The sequence below is a fragment of the Chenopodium album genome, chromosome 24 (assembly GCF_948465745.1).
Source record: "Chenopodium album chromosome 24, dcCheAlbu1.1, whole genome shotgun sequence".
In the NCBI taxonomy this organism is placed as follows: Eukaryota; Viridiplantae; Streptophyta; class Magnoliopsida; order Caryophyllales; family Amaranthaceae; genus Chenopodium; species Chenopodium album.
In genome coordinates, this window is record NC_137857.1 from 37,337,491 (window position 1) to 37,351,306 (window position 13,816).

A 13,816-nucleotide genomic window follows, 5' to 3' on the forward strand; every position below is an offset into this window, starting at 1 on the left:
TTTCGTATGACTTTTTATTTATAAATCAATCTTTATTACCAAAAAAAAAAAAATGTCTTAATAGATTTTTGTTTTAAAATAAAAAAAAATAAAAATGAAAAAAAACTTTTTTTTTTTTTGTAAATTGAATAAAACAAAAGTCTACCGATAATTACTACTTTGTGAGTCATATAAAAGCTCACAAACTTTGGAAGCACCAGTAAAATTTCTCAGATCACCGAGATCCGCCATTTTTGCACTCCGAGCTCTCAACCTACTCTTGAAGAGACCCAAATCTAGAGAGAGAAACTACGCATCAAATCTAGAGAGAGAAACTAACCTACCATGTCTTCCTTCGACACCTTCAGCAACGATGGCGATGAGCTCAGAACCACCGATCATCCCTTCGACGATGGTTATGGCGGCTTCGATTCTTCGCAACGTTTCGATTCCTCCGGTTTTGGCCCCGCCATTGATGAGGTCACCGTTGAGACTGAGGAAATCGAAGATGATTCTCCGATGCCGTTTGGTGGAAACCCTAATTATGCTGATTCTCCGTTCAATGATCCGATCCCTGTTTCTAATGGTAATGGAAAACCCTACGATTTGGGAGCTGATGAAGATGGTATTTTCTCCTCTGATGGTCCTGTTCTTCCTCCTCCTGATCAGATGAATGAGGAAGGCTCTGCTCTTCGTGAGTGGCGTCGGTGAGCTTCCATTTCTTAGATTTGATCTTAATTGTTTTTGTTTTGATAGATCTGGTTATTGAATTTTGTTTAGATTTTTGTTCATGTTGATGAATGATGATTGTGTTTTGTTTTTGAATTTTGAATTGATGTTGATGTAGAGTGTTAATTTCAATCTTTAGATGCATATGCTATATGATTATAATTGAGTTGGACGTTAATTCTTCTCATTATGAATTGGATCCAGGCTTGGGAATGAATTTATGATTGTATTATTAATCTATTTGGGAAGTAATTTAATAGAATGTGTATAATCTTGACTGGTTAGGGATAAGATTATGTGTGTCTCGAGAGTTCTTAGATGTTTCCAACGATGAGAGTTGTCTGGCGGTGGCGGCAGTTGTTTTAATTGAATTATGCTAATCAGGCAGTGAATCTTGTTGTTAGATCCATCTAGAATTTAATTCTAGGATTCGTTGGGAAATTTTTGAGATGCTTCCTTAATATGGTTCTGTTAAATGAGGTACTATGCAAACATCAGACTATGAGATCCGGAATATGTGAATTATTGATTTATTAAAGTAGTACCCTTGAGGTGTTATAAATGAAGATTCAATTAAGGCCGCATTTGGTTAAGGAGAAATGATTTGGAATTGAAAACTACTTTTTCATTGCTTGGTTTTTTGCTAAGAATGTTAGAGAGGAATAATAGACTGTGGAGATGGAAGGGGAGTAATTTTCAGGGGAAAGAGGGAGGAGTGGAGGAAGATGAGTGTCATGAGACATGTGATGAATAACTTGGCATTGTCTTCAGTCTTCAGATAAGTAAAATCTTATCCATCCTCGGGAAGATATAACCCAGCAGGCCAGCATAATCACTTTTTCAAAAATTTGAAAACTACCTTTCCGGGAAAGATATTCTTCCTCAACCTTAATTCAGAAAATTCAGCATAAGTGTGAGCTGTTCTTGTATTAGTAACATAGATAAGGAAATTATAGAAGGAATTAGGGACTGTACGTGTTTTCTGTGTGGAGCTTCTGAGCATACTCGATCTCTTGCAGTATCATTTGTCAAAAGAAGCCCCTACTACCCCTCTCGATCTCTTATAGTAATGATTACCAAAGGCTAACACACTCGATCACTTGCAGTAATGGAATAATGAAGTCGTGTATAATTTGTCAAAAGAAGCCCCTATACCCCTTTCCCAATCAGTCTCTAAATGACCACCCCCCATACTTTTTACAATCTCTACAGTCTCCACATACTGTGCACTGCTTTCATGACACCACTAAAAGCTCATTCCGCTTTGCTAAATTTTGCAGTACGATTTTCGACAGCATAATTGGCTGTTTCTGACATCATTTAATTACAGTAATGTTTATTAGTTAGTGTTAAACCTGATGTAGATTGGAGAGATCAGAGGATGGAAAATATGGAGGGTAGAACAGATTGCACCATTCGCACACTGATGTTGGTATCTGAGCATGTTAGTTTAAGTGGACATAGGAGCAGCCGGGAGGAGGGTGCATAAGGAAGAATTCAATTTGTTTAGGTAGGTCAAACAGCGTGTGCAAGTAATTGAAGAATTTTGTTTTGTAGCTTGATGATATTGCCTAAGTTCATCTAAAGATTCTAAACACTCCAAAAATAGAATGTGATATAAGAAGTTCTACTAATCCTTAATTCCTTATATTCACTTATAACATGAGTTTATATTACGTAGAACTGAAATATTTTGCAATCTTTCCAACACATACCTAATTAAAAATTTAAGCTTCGTGCTGAAGGTTAATTGGGGTAAGATATTATTGTCGCAATCACATTTTATTGTCTCTATCACTTTGTGTAACTAGGATAACTTTCTAAAGTTGTCTCTTTTTCAGTGTCTTTTTACGTTTGTTTTAGATTAAGTGAGGTTCTTGTGAGCGTGCAATTTTTATTGTATTTTAAGGATAGTAGATTTTGCTTAGAATCGCCTTGTATCTTGGGAAGAAAGAATCTTTAAACCATTCTCTGATGGACTTTTGCTTATAAATTCAATAGCTAAATCTTTTCACAAATTTTAATTAGTTGATACATGCACCTCGTTAAGAAAGGTGTTTGTTGTTGAATAATGAAAGATATAGAACTAGCAAGAAAAGGAGTCCAGGTTTTGTTTAAGGCTATCTCTAACTTTCCAGAGTGCTGTTAGGTAATGTTTGTATAATTAACAGTCATTAATTGGCTATTGTTGCTTGGTGCTTTAAGCCTTCAATGCTGAACGGACTTATACTTTAGGTTTTTCTCCCAAGCACCTATCTAATCTCCCAATAATAATAAAGTTAGTTATGATGCCACTAGGGAATTTTCTGTTTAACTGTATTTGACTTATCTATATTTGTTGCAGTTGTAAATTGAACCCATTAAAACTTACTTGAACTTGTGGAACTTATTGGACTTGTTGAAACTTATTTGATGTATTGTTTCTGGAATAAGTTACAATAACTTGAAAGGTACATCTCCACACCCAATAATCCCCAAGACCTTATTGCTTATTGAGCTAGTCTATGACCTGTTGACTGATGGCTATAACGTCCCTATTAATTAGGGGTGAGTAAAGCACATAGTCAACCATTTTTGATTGGACGGTTTATGTTTTATGGAATGGGTTTGCCTACGATCATAATACATTTGTTTGTTCTTCCTTTGAACCCTGTCTTTGTTACTTTGCACAGAATGCTCTTTTGTGGTACTCACTTTTGAATTTTTAGATTTTACCAGGAAAATATTTTAAGTGTTTAAATTTAATTTGGATGGTGGTGGTGGTACAGTCAAAATGCCATTAGGCTGGAGGAAAAGGAGAAAAAAGAGAAGGAAATGAGAATGCAAATCATTGAAGAAGCTGAGGAGTACAAACGTGCATTTTTCGAGAAGAGAAAACTTAACACTGAAACCAACATAAAGAACAATAGGGACAAAGAAAAGGTATATTTTATATAAGCTGCCGCGGTCTGCTTTATTGCCAATTTCACCCTTCTCTAAATATATTTTCTATGGGCTTTGTATTGAGCAGATATACTTGGCTAACCAAGAGAAGTTCCATAAAGAAGCAGACAAACAGTACTGGAAAGCAATAGCTGAACTCATTCCTCATGAGGTTCCTACCATTGACAAGAGGAGAGGAAAGAAAGAAGAAGAGAAGAAGACATCAATTACTGTCATCCAAGGTCCAAAGCCTGGGAAACCAACCGATATGGGCAGGATGCGACAGATACTAGTGAAACTGAAGCATACACCTCCACCCCATATGATTCCACCAAAACCTGAGCCTGCCAAGGATGGCAAAGATGGAAAGGCCGGGAAAGATGCCAAAACTGGTAAAGATGCAACAAAAAAGACCTCTGGTTCTGAAAAAGGTGCTACTGCCAATGGTACTCAAAAGTCCGAAGCTGAGCAACCAACCCCAACCCCAGAAGTTGAGCAACCAGCACCAGAAGCCGAGCAGCCAACTCCAGAAGCTGAGCCAGTAGCAGCTGCTTGATTGATTATACATGAATATGTTTGTCCAAATCTCTTTTTTGCTGTTTTATTTTCATACGGGATCCTAATTACACACTCTTCTGATCCTCCCAATGGCATGTATTATGGAGAAAGAAAATGATGTATTTTTTGTTCCGTGTTCAGTCCATGAAACTTCTGTCTTTTTTCAGGCGTAGAATTTATATTCTTTAGTTCTCTCATTTGGGGAGTTGGTATCAAGGTTTTGGATTTGTTTTTTGTGGTGTGTTAACAAAAACTCGAAACTTGTTGCTCCTAGAGAACTTTTCTGTAACAATGTCAATTTGTTAATTTTTTTCGTAGCCAATCAATTTGTTCAATTTCAGTTTACTTGCACCTGTAGGTTGTAGTTTATGATATGACATGTGCATTTAAATTTTGTATTAAAGTGGCAAAATTTGTAATCTGAACTATTGATATGGAATTAATACTTTAATCTGCCTTGAAAGCTAGACTTTTCTCGCCTTAGAAAAACAGTTTTAAGGTACCCTTGTGAGATGCGTTTGTACTAGAGAATATAAAATAAATAAATGAATAAATATATATATAAATAGTTAAATACTACTTCCGTTTCACATTATGTGCTACAATTGAATTTTTTATATCTTACAAAAAATATCCGATTGTTGCACATAATGTGAAACGGAGGTAGTAAATAAAAGCACTCAATATAGAATCCCAAAAAATTGGCTCTTTTAGAAAAATAATCGCATCACGGTGTACTGTCAAGCCGTCCTTTTAACACTGATATAGTTATGCATCTTGGAGCTACCTCTGAAACAAAATAATTGTGCATCATTCTCATGCTGATGGCTGCTAAAAAAAATTAAATATCAAATCTCTTTCTATTAAATCATCAAATAGGATCTATGCGCCAATGTCTGCCATGAAAGGGCGCACCATAAAGAATAAGAAACAATACTTTGAAGAATCAATTAAAGAATTATGTGTAACTTCATTCTTCATCTGGGGATCACTTCAGAGATGGTGATGGGGGCAGAGCTAATGTGAATAGAACTAGAGCCAGCAGATGTCTTACCCTTTTGGGTATCTGGAAAGAACCCTGGGGCAGCCAACTCCTTCTCATTAAGACGTGTTTTTGGAGACAGCATTTCAAGAACCTGACTCATCAGTGGCCTTCTATTAGCGCCAGCTTGGGTGCAGAAGAAAGCCACTATCATGTACCTCAAAACCATGTCCTCTGGGTATTCCCCCATTTCTGAATCCACTAGCTCCAGTAATCTCCCTTCCTCGTACAATTGCCAAGCCTATTGAATAAAACCATACCATCTCTATGAGCTAGGTAAACCATATTGTCAACCAGAAAGCATAGCAACTCTAAACAAATAGCATTAAAGTACAGGAGGAAAAGCATGAATTCAGAATAACTGCACCGGATGTTTGCTAGTAGTCTGAGCATTATGTGACTAGCAAGCCACATGTTATGTTGTCTAAGCATTAATAAATAGCCAGCCGAAAAGAGATGGAAAGACAGTGAAGGAAAAGGCTAAGGTGCAATAGTAAATGTACATACCCACTCCAGAAGAAGTTTATTTGATCCACCCCAATTTGACTTGGAACTGCTTTGACCACTAACTATTTCAAGTATAAGCACACCAAAGCTGTAAACATCTGCCTTCATTGTCAGATGACCACCCATAGCATATTCCGGTGCCAAGTACCCACTGTATCATAATCCAAAAAATGAAGTCAATTTTGGACTCCTACACAAGTTTTCACCCTTTTTCAATCCCATTTGTTTTGGAATCGAGTGCACAATGCAGAACCAGTGTTAAGGTGAGAATAATGAACTAACAATGTATAGAGCCTAGATAAGATTGATCCTGAATCATCAATGGTCACGAATCATCAAGTTGAACTCAAAAGTGGGAAGGTGACACCCCACCTAAAAAGATATTTATGGTATTAAGCATTTAGCACAAGAGGGCTAGGTGCAAAACCTCAAATATGGAGTAATTGACCATGACTTGGTTAAGTTACTAATGTTTTATACAATGCATTTTACAAGTCCAGGCTTAATAAGTGAACCTAATAAATGGAGTGATTGATCATGACTTGGTTAAGTCACTAATGTTTTATACATTGCATATTACGAGTCCGATCTTAATAAGTGTGAACCTTATAAATGGAGTAATTGACCATGACTTGGAGAAGTTAATATTGTTTTATACAATGCATAGACAAGCCCAATCTTATCAAGCAAGCACTTCCTGTCATATGAACAGAGGAATGGAAGCATAACAATTAGAGACAAGTTTTAATGAAGTAAAGAATACGTACGTTGTTCCAGCTATTCTGGTGCTGATATGAGTAATATCATCAGGGAAAAGTTTAGCCAACCCAAAATCGCCAATCTTTGGTAGAAAGTCTTTATCAAGGAGTACATTACTTGCTTTGATATCCCTATGCACAATATGTGGCACAAGTTCTTCATGAAGAAAAGCAAGAGCCTTGGCAGTGCCCAAACATATAGCAGACCTCTTATCCCAATTCAGTTTACTACGATCACTGGTATAACCTAATAGATAACAGTTAGAACACCACTTTTTGCAAAGACCCATAAAGTAAGAATCACTAAGAGGCTGCTCAATAAAAAATTTGACCTTACCTATCAATGCACGGTCGAGACTGTTATTTACAACAAACTCATACACTAAGATGCGGTTAGCTCCTTCCACACAGCATCCAATTAACTCAACTAGGTTTGGGTGCCTGACATTCGAAATAGTATTTATTTCAGTCAAAAATTCACGCAATCCTTGTTTTGATTCAGCAGAGAGTGCTTTCACAGCAACTTGCAGTCCACTTTTGAAGGTTCCCTAGCCAAAATAAACAACTAGATCTGATAAGTAACATGTGACACTAAGTCTTCATAGAGAGAACCAATTGTATACAGTAAATGAACTAATCACTTGCATACATGGGACACCAATTACACAATTCATATTATATCTCACAAAGTGTATGGCTACATATTTACAGAAAGGAGTATAAATACAGCATTAAGAATGAACATGAAAAAAATAGGAAGTGTGAGGGCATGGAGATGAATTAAATAACAACTGGGAAAAAGTGACAGAGTAAAATATTCAGCAGTCAATCCAAACACTAAGCAGTTAAGCACCATAAAACCACAACACAACCACAAGGATATACACAGATTACCTTATATACTGTTCCAAAGCCTCCACGCCCTATTTTATTGCTCAAATTAAAATTATTTGTTGCTACTCTTAACTCACTGTATGAAAAGTGTCTGATGTTCTTAAGCAACTGCCCTGTTTACAAAATTAAAAGAAATTATATTAGCTTTAAAAGGGAAAAGGTATTGAATAAAAAAGGGATAAATGGCTTCTTAAAATGTCACAATTATACTTACAGGTAAAAACCAGATCAATAAGAAAGAAGTAACTTAACCTAAACTCAGAGTGATAAATTCTGTGTTACATGGCTAAACCACTCATTCAAAAAGAACTCTCACAATACAATCAAAGAATTACTAAACAATGACATGAATGATATATGTAGAAAAAAGTGGAACTACTAGCAGGAAATTGCGACTGAACCAGTCACTCAAAAGTCATAACACCAACAAAGCAGATATCACTTCTTCAGTTGTGACTCGTGTAATACGAAAATATAACCGTTCCAGAATTGCTCCTTCCTCCTCAAACTGACCACATTGACTTTTATGATCAAACCTTGTAGTGTAGTACCTAACCAATATTATTGATAACTACCTAGAAGTAGAACACATACAAGATATAATCCTGCAGACATATACACTGACAGCCTGACAGGTATATAACAAGAGTGTTTGAGTCATAAATTAAAACATTGTTTGAGAATCTAAAAGGTCTTATTAAATCTTTGACAGCAAAAGTCAATTTTTTTTTTCCTGGTCTGAGTATCTATATAGCGCGAAAATGACTTGGGTTTTGGCTAAGGAAGCGTTTTTTAAACAGGAATTCCTTAAATTGCAGCCATACCAGGCTTCATTAACAAGGAAACGGTGGGGTTTCAGAAACTAGGAAACATCAGGTGTTGGCGTGGTTCCAGCAGTTTTATACTTATCATGTCACTTCAACCAATACTTTACAATAACTTGCGTTCATGCTTACTTGCGAGAGCTGTGTACCTCTGACTGCAACGTTTTGGGGCAGAAAAGTGACCCTACTTTCCCATGTTATAGAGATAGCCTCGACTAATCATATTAAGTCAATACAACAAGTTATTACATTCGACTACTCAATACCAAGAAACCCCTGCACTACAAGGGGAGGAATAATTTTTAATTATTCCTAGACATAATTAGAATTTAAAATAACTTCTACTGACCATTTCACAAGGCGAGTCAATGAGCAAAATTATCACATTTACCATTTACCATGAACTACTGTAGTAATTACACAATATTGAACATGGATAGTAGTAGATAGTTAAGATAATATTATGTTTCTTACCGTCTACTTCTCTCAAATGTGCAGCAGGATTCTTTTTCCTCTGTGAAGAAAGGTTTCCAAAGCAGCCACAGCTCATATCTGCTTGTTTGCAAGATGTATTACAAAGCTCATATGAGACAAATCATTATAAAGACAATAAACCCCAGAAACTGTCTGTACCCAGAAATTAATACAGGAATTTAAGTCATATAAGTATATTTTCTAACAATCCTCTAGATTATAAAAATCCAATTTTTCTCCAAGTAACATTAAATTATTGAAGCAGCTTTTGCAGAAACCCATCCATCCACATGATCAGCAACATAAAACTATAGTATAAAATTTTATCTCAACCACCAAAATATAAATCATATCATGATTATAAAATTTAATCACCCCCAACAAACTGAAAAATGAAGAAAAAAAAAAACATAATTAGCAATACCCATCATTTCTTTCTTAATCAAATTGAAGTGATGAACTACAACTTAGTTTACCTAAATTATTTGAACTCAAAATTGAGCTCAACCTCATTTCAAAAGTAAAAAATCTAAGAAACCCAAAAAAATTAAACCATAAACATACAGTAATCAGCTACAAAATTACCCTTAAAGATCTAAGAGAAAAAAACACCATGATCAGAGCATAATTCAACAAAAAATCAAAATAAACAGTAGATAATTAATTACCTTGTGCTTACAGAAGATGATGGTGGCAGTTATCATCAAAAGAGCTTAAAAAATCAGAGCTTTAATTCAATTAATTAAACCCCTTCAACCCCTTTGATATTTTTTTTTTTTGGATTTTATAGGTAACAAACCAAAAAGTTCCTAAAAGTTGTTTTTTTTTTACAAAAAATTAAAAAAGTGGGTTTTTATGGCAAGAAAATGGTCCAAAAAAATTGATATTTAAAGAAAAAAAAAATATTTTTTTTTTATTATTCAATAATGTCTTTATCTTGCTACCCTCTTACATAAGCTGGAAATGAAAAAGGTGGGAGAGAGAATGGAAACCTGAAACTAAGTGGTTGGATATGCTGTATGAGAAAAAAAATTTCACTCGTATAAAATTATAAATTTCTAAATGTTGATACATTTTCTTGTTTTTGGTCCACAATTTGGCCATTGTGGTTGTGTGTGTACACAATCCAATTTTCATGTAATTTGTGTTTTTGACTTTTCGTTTGGTTTGATGTTTGAAGCTTTCATTCATATGTTTCGTAGTCATGACTTTAAGATGACTGCAACTTGTTCGTAGAATACTAATTAGTGATTACCAGTACATACCAACTTCGCTAACTTGTCTACTCGTATACATATGGCGACTATGACATCACGGTCTTCTTCCGGGCTGGGTTGACTTGTGATAAGTTCTAACCCGATATAATATTTCTGTACCTGTATGAAAACAAAGTTTTGTTTTTTGGGTTTTTCTCCATGATATGTGGTATTCTTGAATTTTTGGGTTTTCTACCTTGTACCTTCCTAAATTTAAATTTCTATAAACTGAACTTAAGTTATTAATTTATTTTACATTATACCCTTGAGTTTTTGGATTTTTCTATATGGTACCCTTGAGTAGTAAAATAAATGACTCTAAATTAATTTGACTCAAGCCAACACCATCTAAACGACTTATTTAGTACCCTCAAAGACATAACTAACATGTTTATTGCCAAAAAAAAAAAAAAAGGACTAGCAACTTGAGTCCCCTCTAAAACAAGTTTTTTTTAGTTAAAGTAGAAGCAAAAAAAAAAAATTATCTTCCATCTCAAACAATCATACAAAAGTTCCACTAAATAGCGAATAATGAAGATTAGTGATTGAAATTGTATTTAAAATTTCAAAATTTGGGTTTATAGTTAGTTTAATTGTTTGCTAAAAAAAAAAAGTAATTTAATTGTCACTTGTCAGTAAAATCAATTAGGAATGCTTTTCCATCTTCTTGATGGTGCTTGCATCTAATCAAAATTCTTTTTCACCATGACTAGAAGTTTTTCTTCTCTCCTATTATAATAATTTTGGTTGAAATTTGTGTTCATTTTTAATCTACTTTGTTTTGCTTCGTTAATTTCTTTGTTATTAATCTCATATTCTTTATTAGAAATTATGACTTTCTTTTGTAACCTATAAAATTTTCCCTAAATTTTCGTCCAATTTGAATATTAAAATTGTAATTGATTTCTGTAAATTTAACATTATGTTTCCAGATTTCTTTGATTCACACATAGCCTTTACTATTTAGCACATTTATATGTCAATTGAGATTCAAGTTGAGGTATTTTCACTATATCATAAATGTGTGTAGTATAGGATTAGAAAGATAATGTAATTGTGAATTGAAGTCTGATGTCGGCTAGAAATCTGTTGGAACTCAATGTGTATCACTTGTGAGTGTCCCACATTGGAGAAAGAGGAGAGGTGGTTCCACGTTATAAGGTAGAGAAGTAACTCCTACTATTGCCAATTGGTTTTAGTATGGAAGCTCCAAAGCCTTGTTTGTGGACCAAACTCTTCCCCTCCTTGTTCGGGTTGCTCAGGTCCATTTCATATTGTTTCGAAATTAACAAGTTCTGATGAAAATGAGTCAGATCAAAGGTTCATATATCCTCTCCTGATGGTCTCTATAAGAGGTGTGGCTGCTAGATTTGGTATTGAAAGTTAATGATATGGAAGCTATTATATTTATTTATATAAAAGTTAATGATATGGAAGCTAATGATATATCAATGTATGTGTGTGTTTTTGCTCGCAAATGTGCTCAGCTTAACAATCTGAGAGGAAGATGCATGGCTTCAATGGATTTTTGGTCTTCTAAAAGGTAGTCTTACATTCTCACTTTTGCACATGTTGATTGTCTAGAAATCTTACATTCTTGATGTTGCTTGTAACTTTCTCTCTTGTATTTTCTCTTTCTTTTACAGATTTTGCCTATAAATTTGCAATGTTTTCCTCCCTATATAGATGTCTTCAATGTGAACAGAGGTGATTTTATATTTTTGTGAAGGGTTGCTTACTTAGAAATAAATGTTGGTCATATAGTTATGCCGGTAAATGGGAGAACTACGCTTATCAAGTTACCTATAAGGTAATTGTGCTTAAAAAAAGGTTATTGTGTTCCTCATAATTTATTTAGTTATTTGGTCAATTTTGGGTGAATTGCCCCTATACAATGCTGCATATTGCATCAAGTATTGAACTTGGAAGGATAAAGATTATGGTTAACTTAGTTTCTTATGAGAATTTTGTAGTCCATAATATACTTTGTTTAGGTCACCTTAATATGAGTTTCTGGTCATAAATGGGAGAAGTATGTTCATTATAAGTTAAAAGGTAAGCCTACTTCAACAAAAATGGTACTTGTGCTCCTCAAAATTTGCTTTGTCATTTGGGGAAAGGGAATTGATGAATTACCCAATATAGATCCATTTAGAGTGTTCCTTGAAGTCTTGACTTGGAAGGGTAAAGGCAAATGTTGTTTTACTTGATTTGTCATGAGCATTTCATTGCATCATAGTGTACCGTACGCATTATCCTGATGTGAATTTCTGAACAATAACAGTAGAAGTAATCTTATTGTAAGCTAAAAGGTAAATGTGCTTAAACAAAAACGAAATGGGTTATTGTGCTTCTCAAGATTGTCTTTGTTATTTGGTCAATTTAGGATAGGGGTATAAGTGAATTGCCCCTTGCTGTATAGAACCTTGATGGGTAAAGGCAATTAGGCAAGTGTTTAGCTACTTGATTTGCAGTCCATATTATACTGTGATTGCATCACCTTTATGTAAGTTTTGAGCAGCATCTATTTAGAAAATTGTTCTATTCCTTTTTATGTGGCATATGACATTCACCAAATTTATCAATCTGCCTCTATATGTTTTTGTATGCTGATTTTAGGGGTTGCCATGCATCAAAGGTTACTGAAGAAGAGGAAGATGGGGAGTATCTTAAAGAGGAAGAAACTGGGCCTTCTAATACAAGGCTGGTCATTTAGCCTTTTTGTGTGTTCAGCTCTCCATTTTAATTATGTGTTTTGTGACAAGGTTCATGTGATAAACCTATGGAGTTGGTTTTATATAGTGAATGCTAATTTAATTTTCTCTTGAAGCATGTGATGATTTAATTTTTCCATTAGAGCATGATTTGGTTAGAAAACTATTGATTATGTCTACCATATACTTGTCCTTTGCAATTCTCAAGATTGAATTTTCTACATGAAATACTTTGAAACATATGAATTATCATATCACTAAAACTTTGGGACCAACATCTCATAGCAGAGATGCTTGAATTTGCAATGGCTATCTCCAATTCCATCTTATTTAGCTCTTTTTTTGTAGTGCTTTATTGTCATCGTATATTAGATATGAAGGTGGAACAAATTTCTAATAGCACACATTACCTAAGCTAGGATTTGAATGACTTTTAGTACATGAGGTTTAGGTTAGTCCTTTGATGACCAGTACAGTGTATATGGACAATGTTATACATATGGAGGAGAGGGAGGGAGAGAAAGGGAGATATCATGATATACCCTAAGAGTAGCATAACTTTTTTAGAAAAATGCCTTATTATGAAGAGTTTAATAACAAGCTAATATAACTTTCCTCTAAAGGCTAGCCATTCCACGCGCATCGCGCGCGTTGGCTCCCCTAGTATATAAAGAAGTGGTACATAGATCATTTAGATGGTGTCGGTTTGAGTCAAATTAAGTTAGAGTCATTTACTTTACAACTCAAGGGCACCTTATAGAACTTTGGATTTAGAACGGTACAATGAAGAAACCCAATAACTTAGGGGTATCATGTAGGAAAAACCATGTGTTTTTTAGTTAAAAAAAAAAATAAAAGCTTTGCGTTTGTCAATCCCTTGAAGATTGTCCTGATTTGAATTTTTAGTTGTTGATTGCCTTATTTATATTGTTTAATTTGTTGTTGTGCTATCTTCTTCTTTCTCTTTACATTTTTATTTTAATTATATATCTCCACCATTAAAATCGAAGGTTGGAGGAGAAGAGAGGAAGTAAAATGAAAATCAGCTCCAACATTAAAATTGAAGCTTGAAAGAGGAGAGAGAAAGTATATGTTAATGACAAACTAACGTCAGCAGTTAACCCAAGTTACATGTCAATTACATAAATACCCTGTTTAG

At 34.5% G+C, this 13,816-nt stretch overlaps 2 protein-coding genes across 2 annotated transcripts; one reads left to right on the plus strand and one right to left on the minus strand.

Annotated features, from left to right (window-relative positions):
• The first annotated feature begins 199 nt into the window (after positions 1–199).
• On the plus strand, positions 200–4,655 carry LOC145612585 (clathrin light chain 2-like). Its single transcript, XM_081667928.1, has 3 exons — positions 200–686; positions 3,477–3,630; positions 3,719–4,655. Exons 1-3 carry the CDS (start codon positions 325–327, stop codon positions 4,184–4,186), a joined length of 984 nt encoding a protein of 327 aa, XP_081524054.1. The 5' UTR covers positions 200–324; the 3' UTR covers positions 4,187–4,655.
• Positions 4,656–4,874: 219 nt separating this feature from the next.
• LOC145612584 (putative serine/threonine-protein kinase) lies at positions 4,875–9,693 on the minus strand. The gene is made up of 7 exons (XM_081667927.1): positions 9,356–9,693; positions 8,688–8,765; positions 7,390–7,502; positions 6,833–7,043; positions 6,505–6,742; positions 5,738–5,888; positions 4,875–5,471 (listed from the first exon to the last, which is right to left on the minus strand). The coding sequence occupies exons 2-7, from the start codon at positions 8,761–8,763 to the stop codon at positions 5,166–5,168; spliced, it is 1,095 nt and encodes a 364-aa protein (XP_081524053.1). The 5' UTR covers positions 8,764–8,765; positions 9,356–9,693; the 3' UTR covers positions 4,875–5,165.
• Between the last annotated feature and the right edge of the window lie 4,123 nt (positions 9,694–13,816).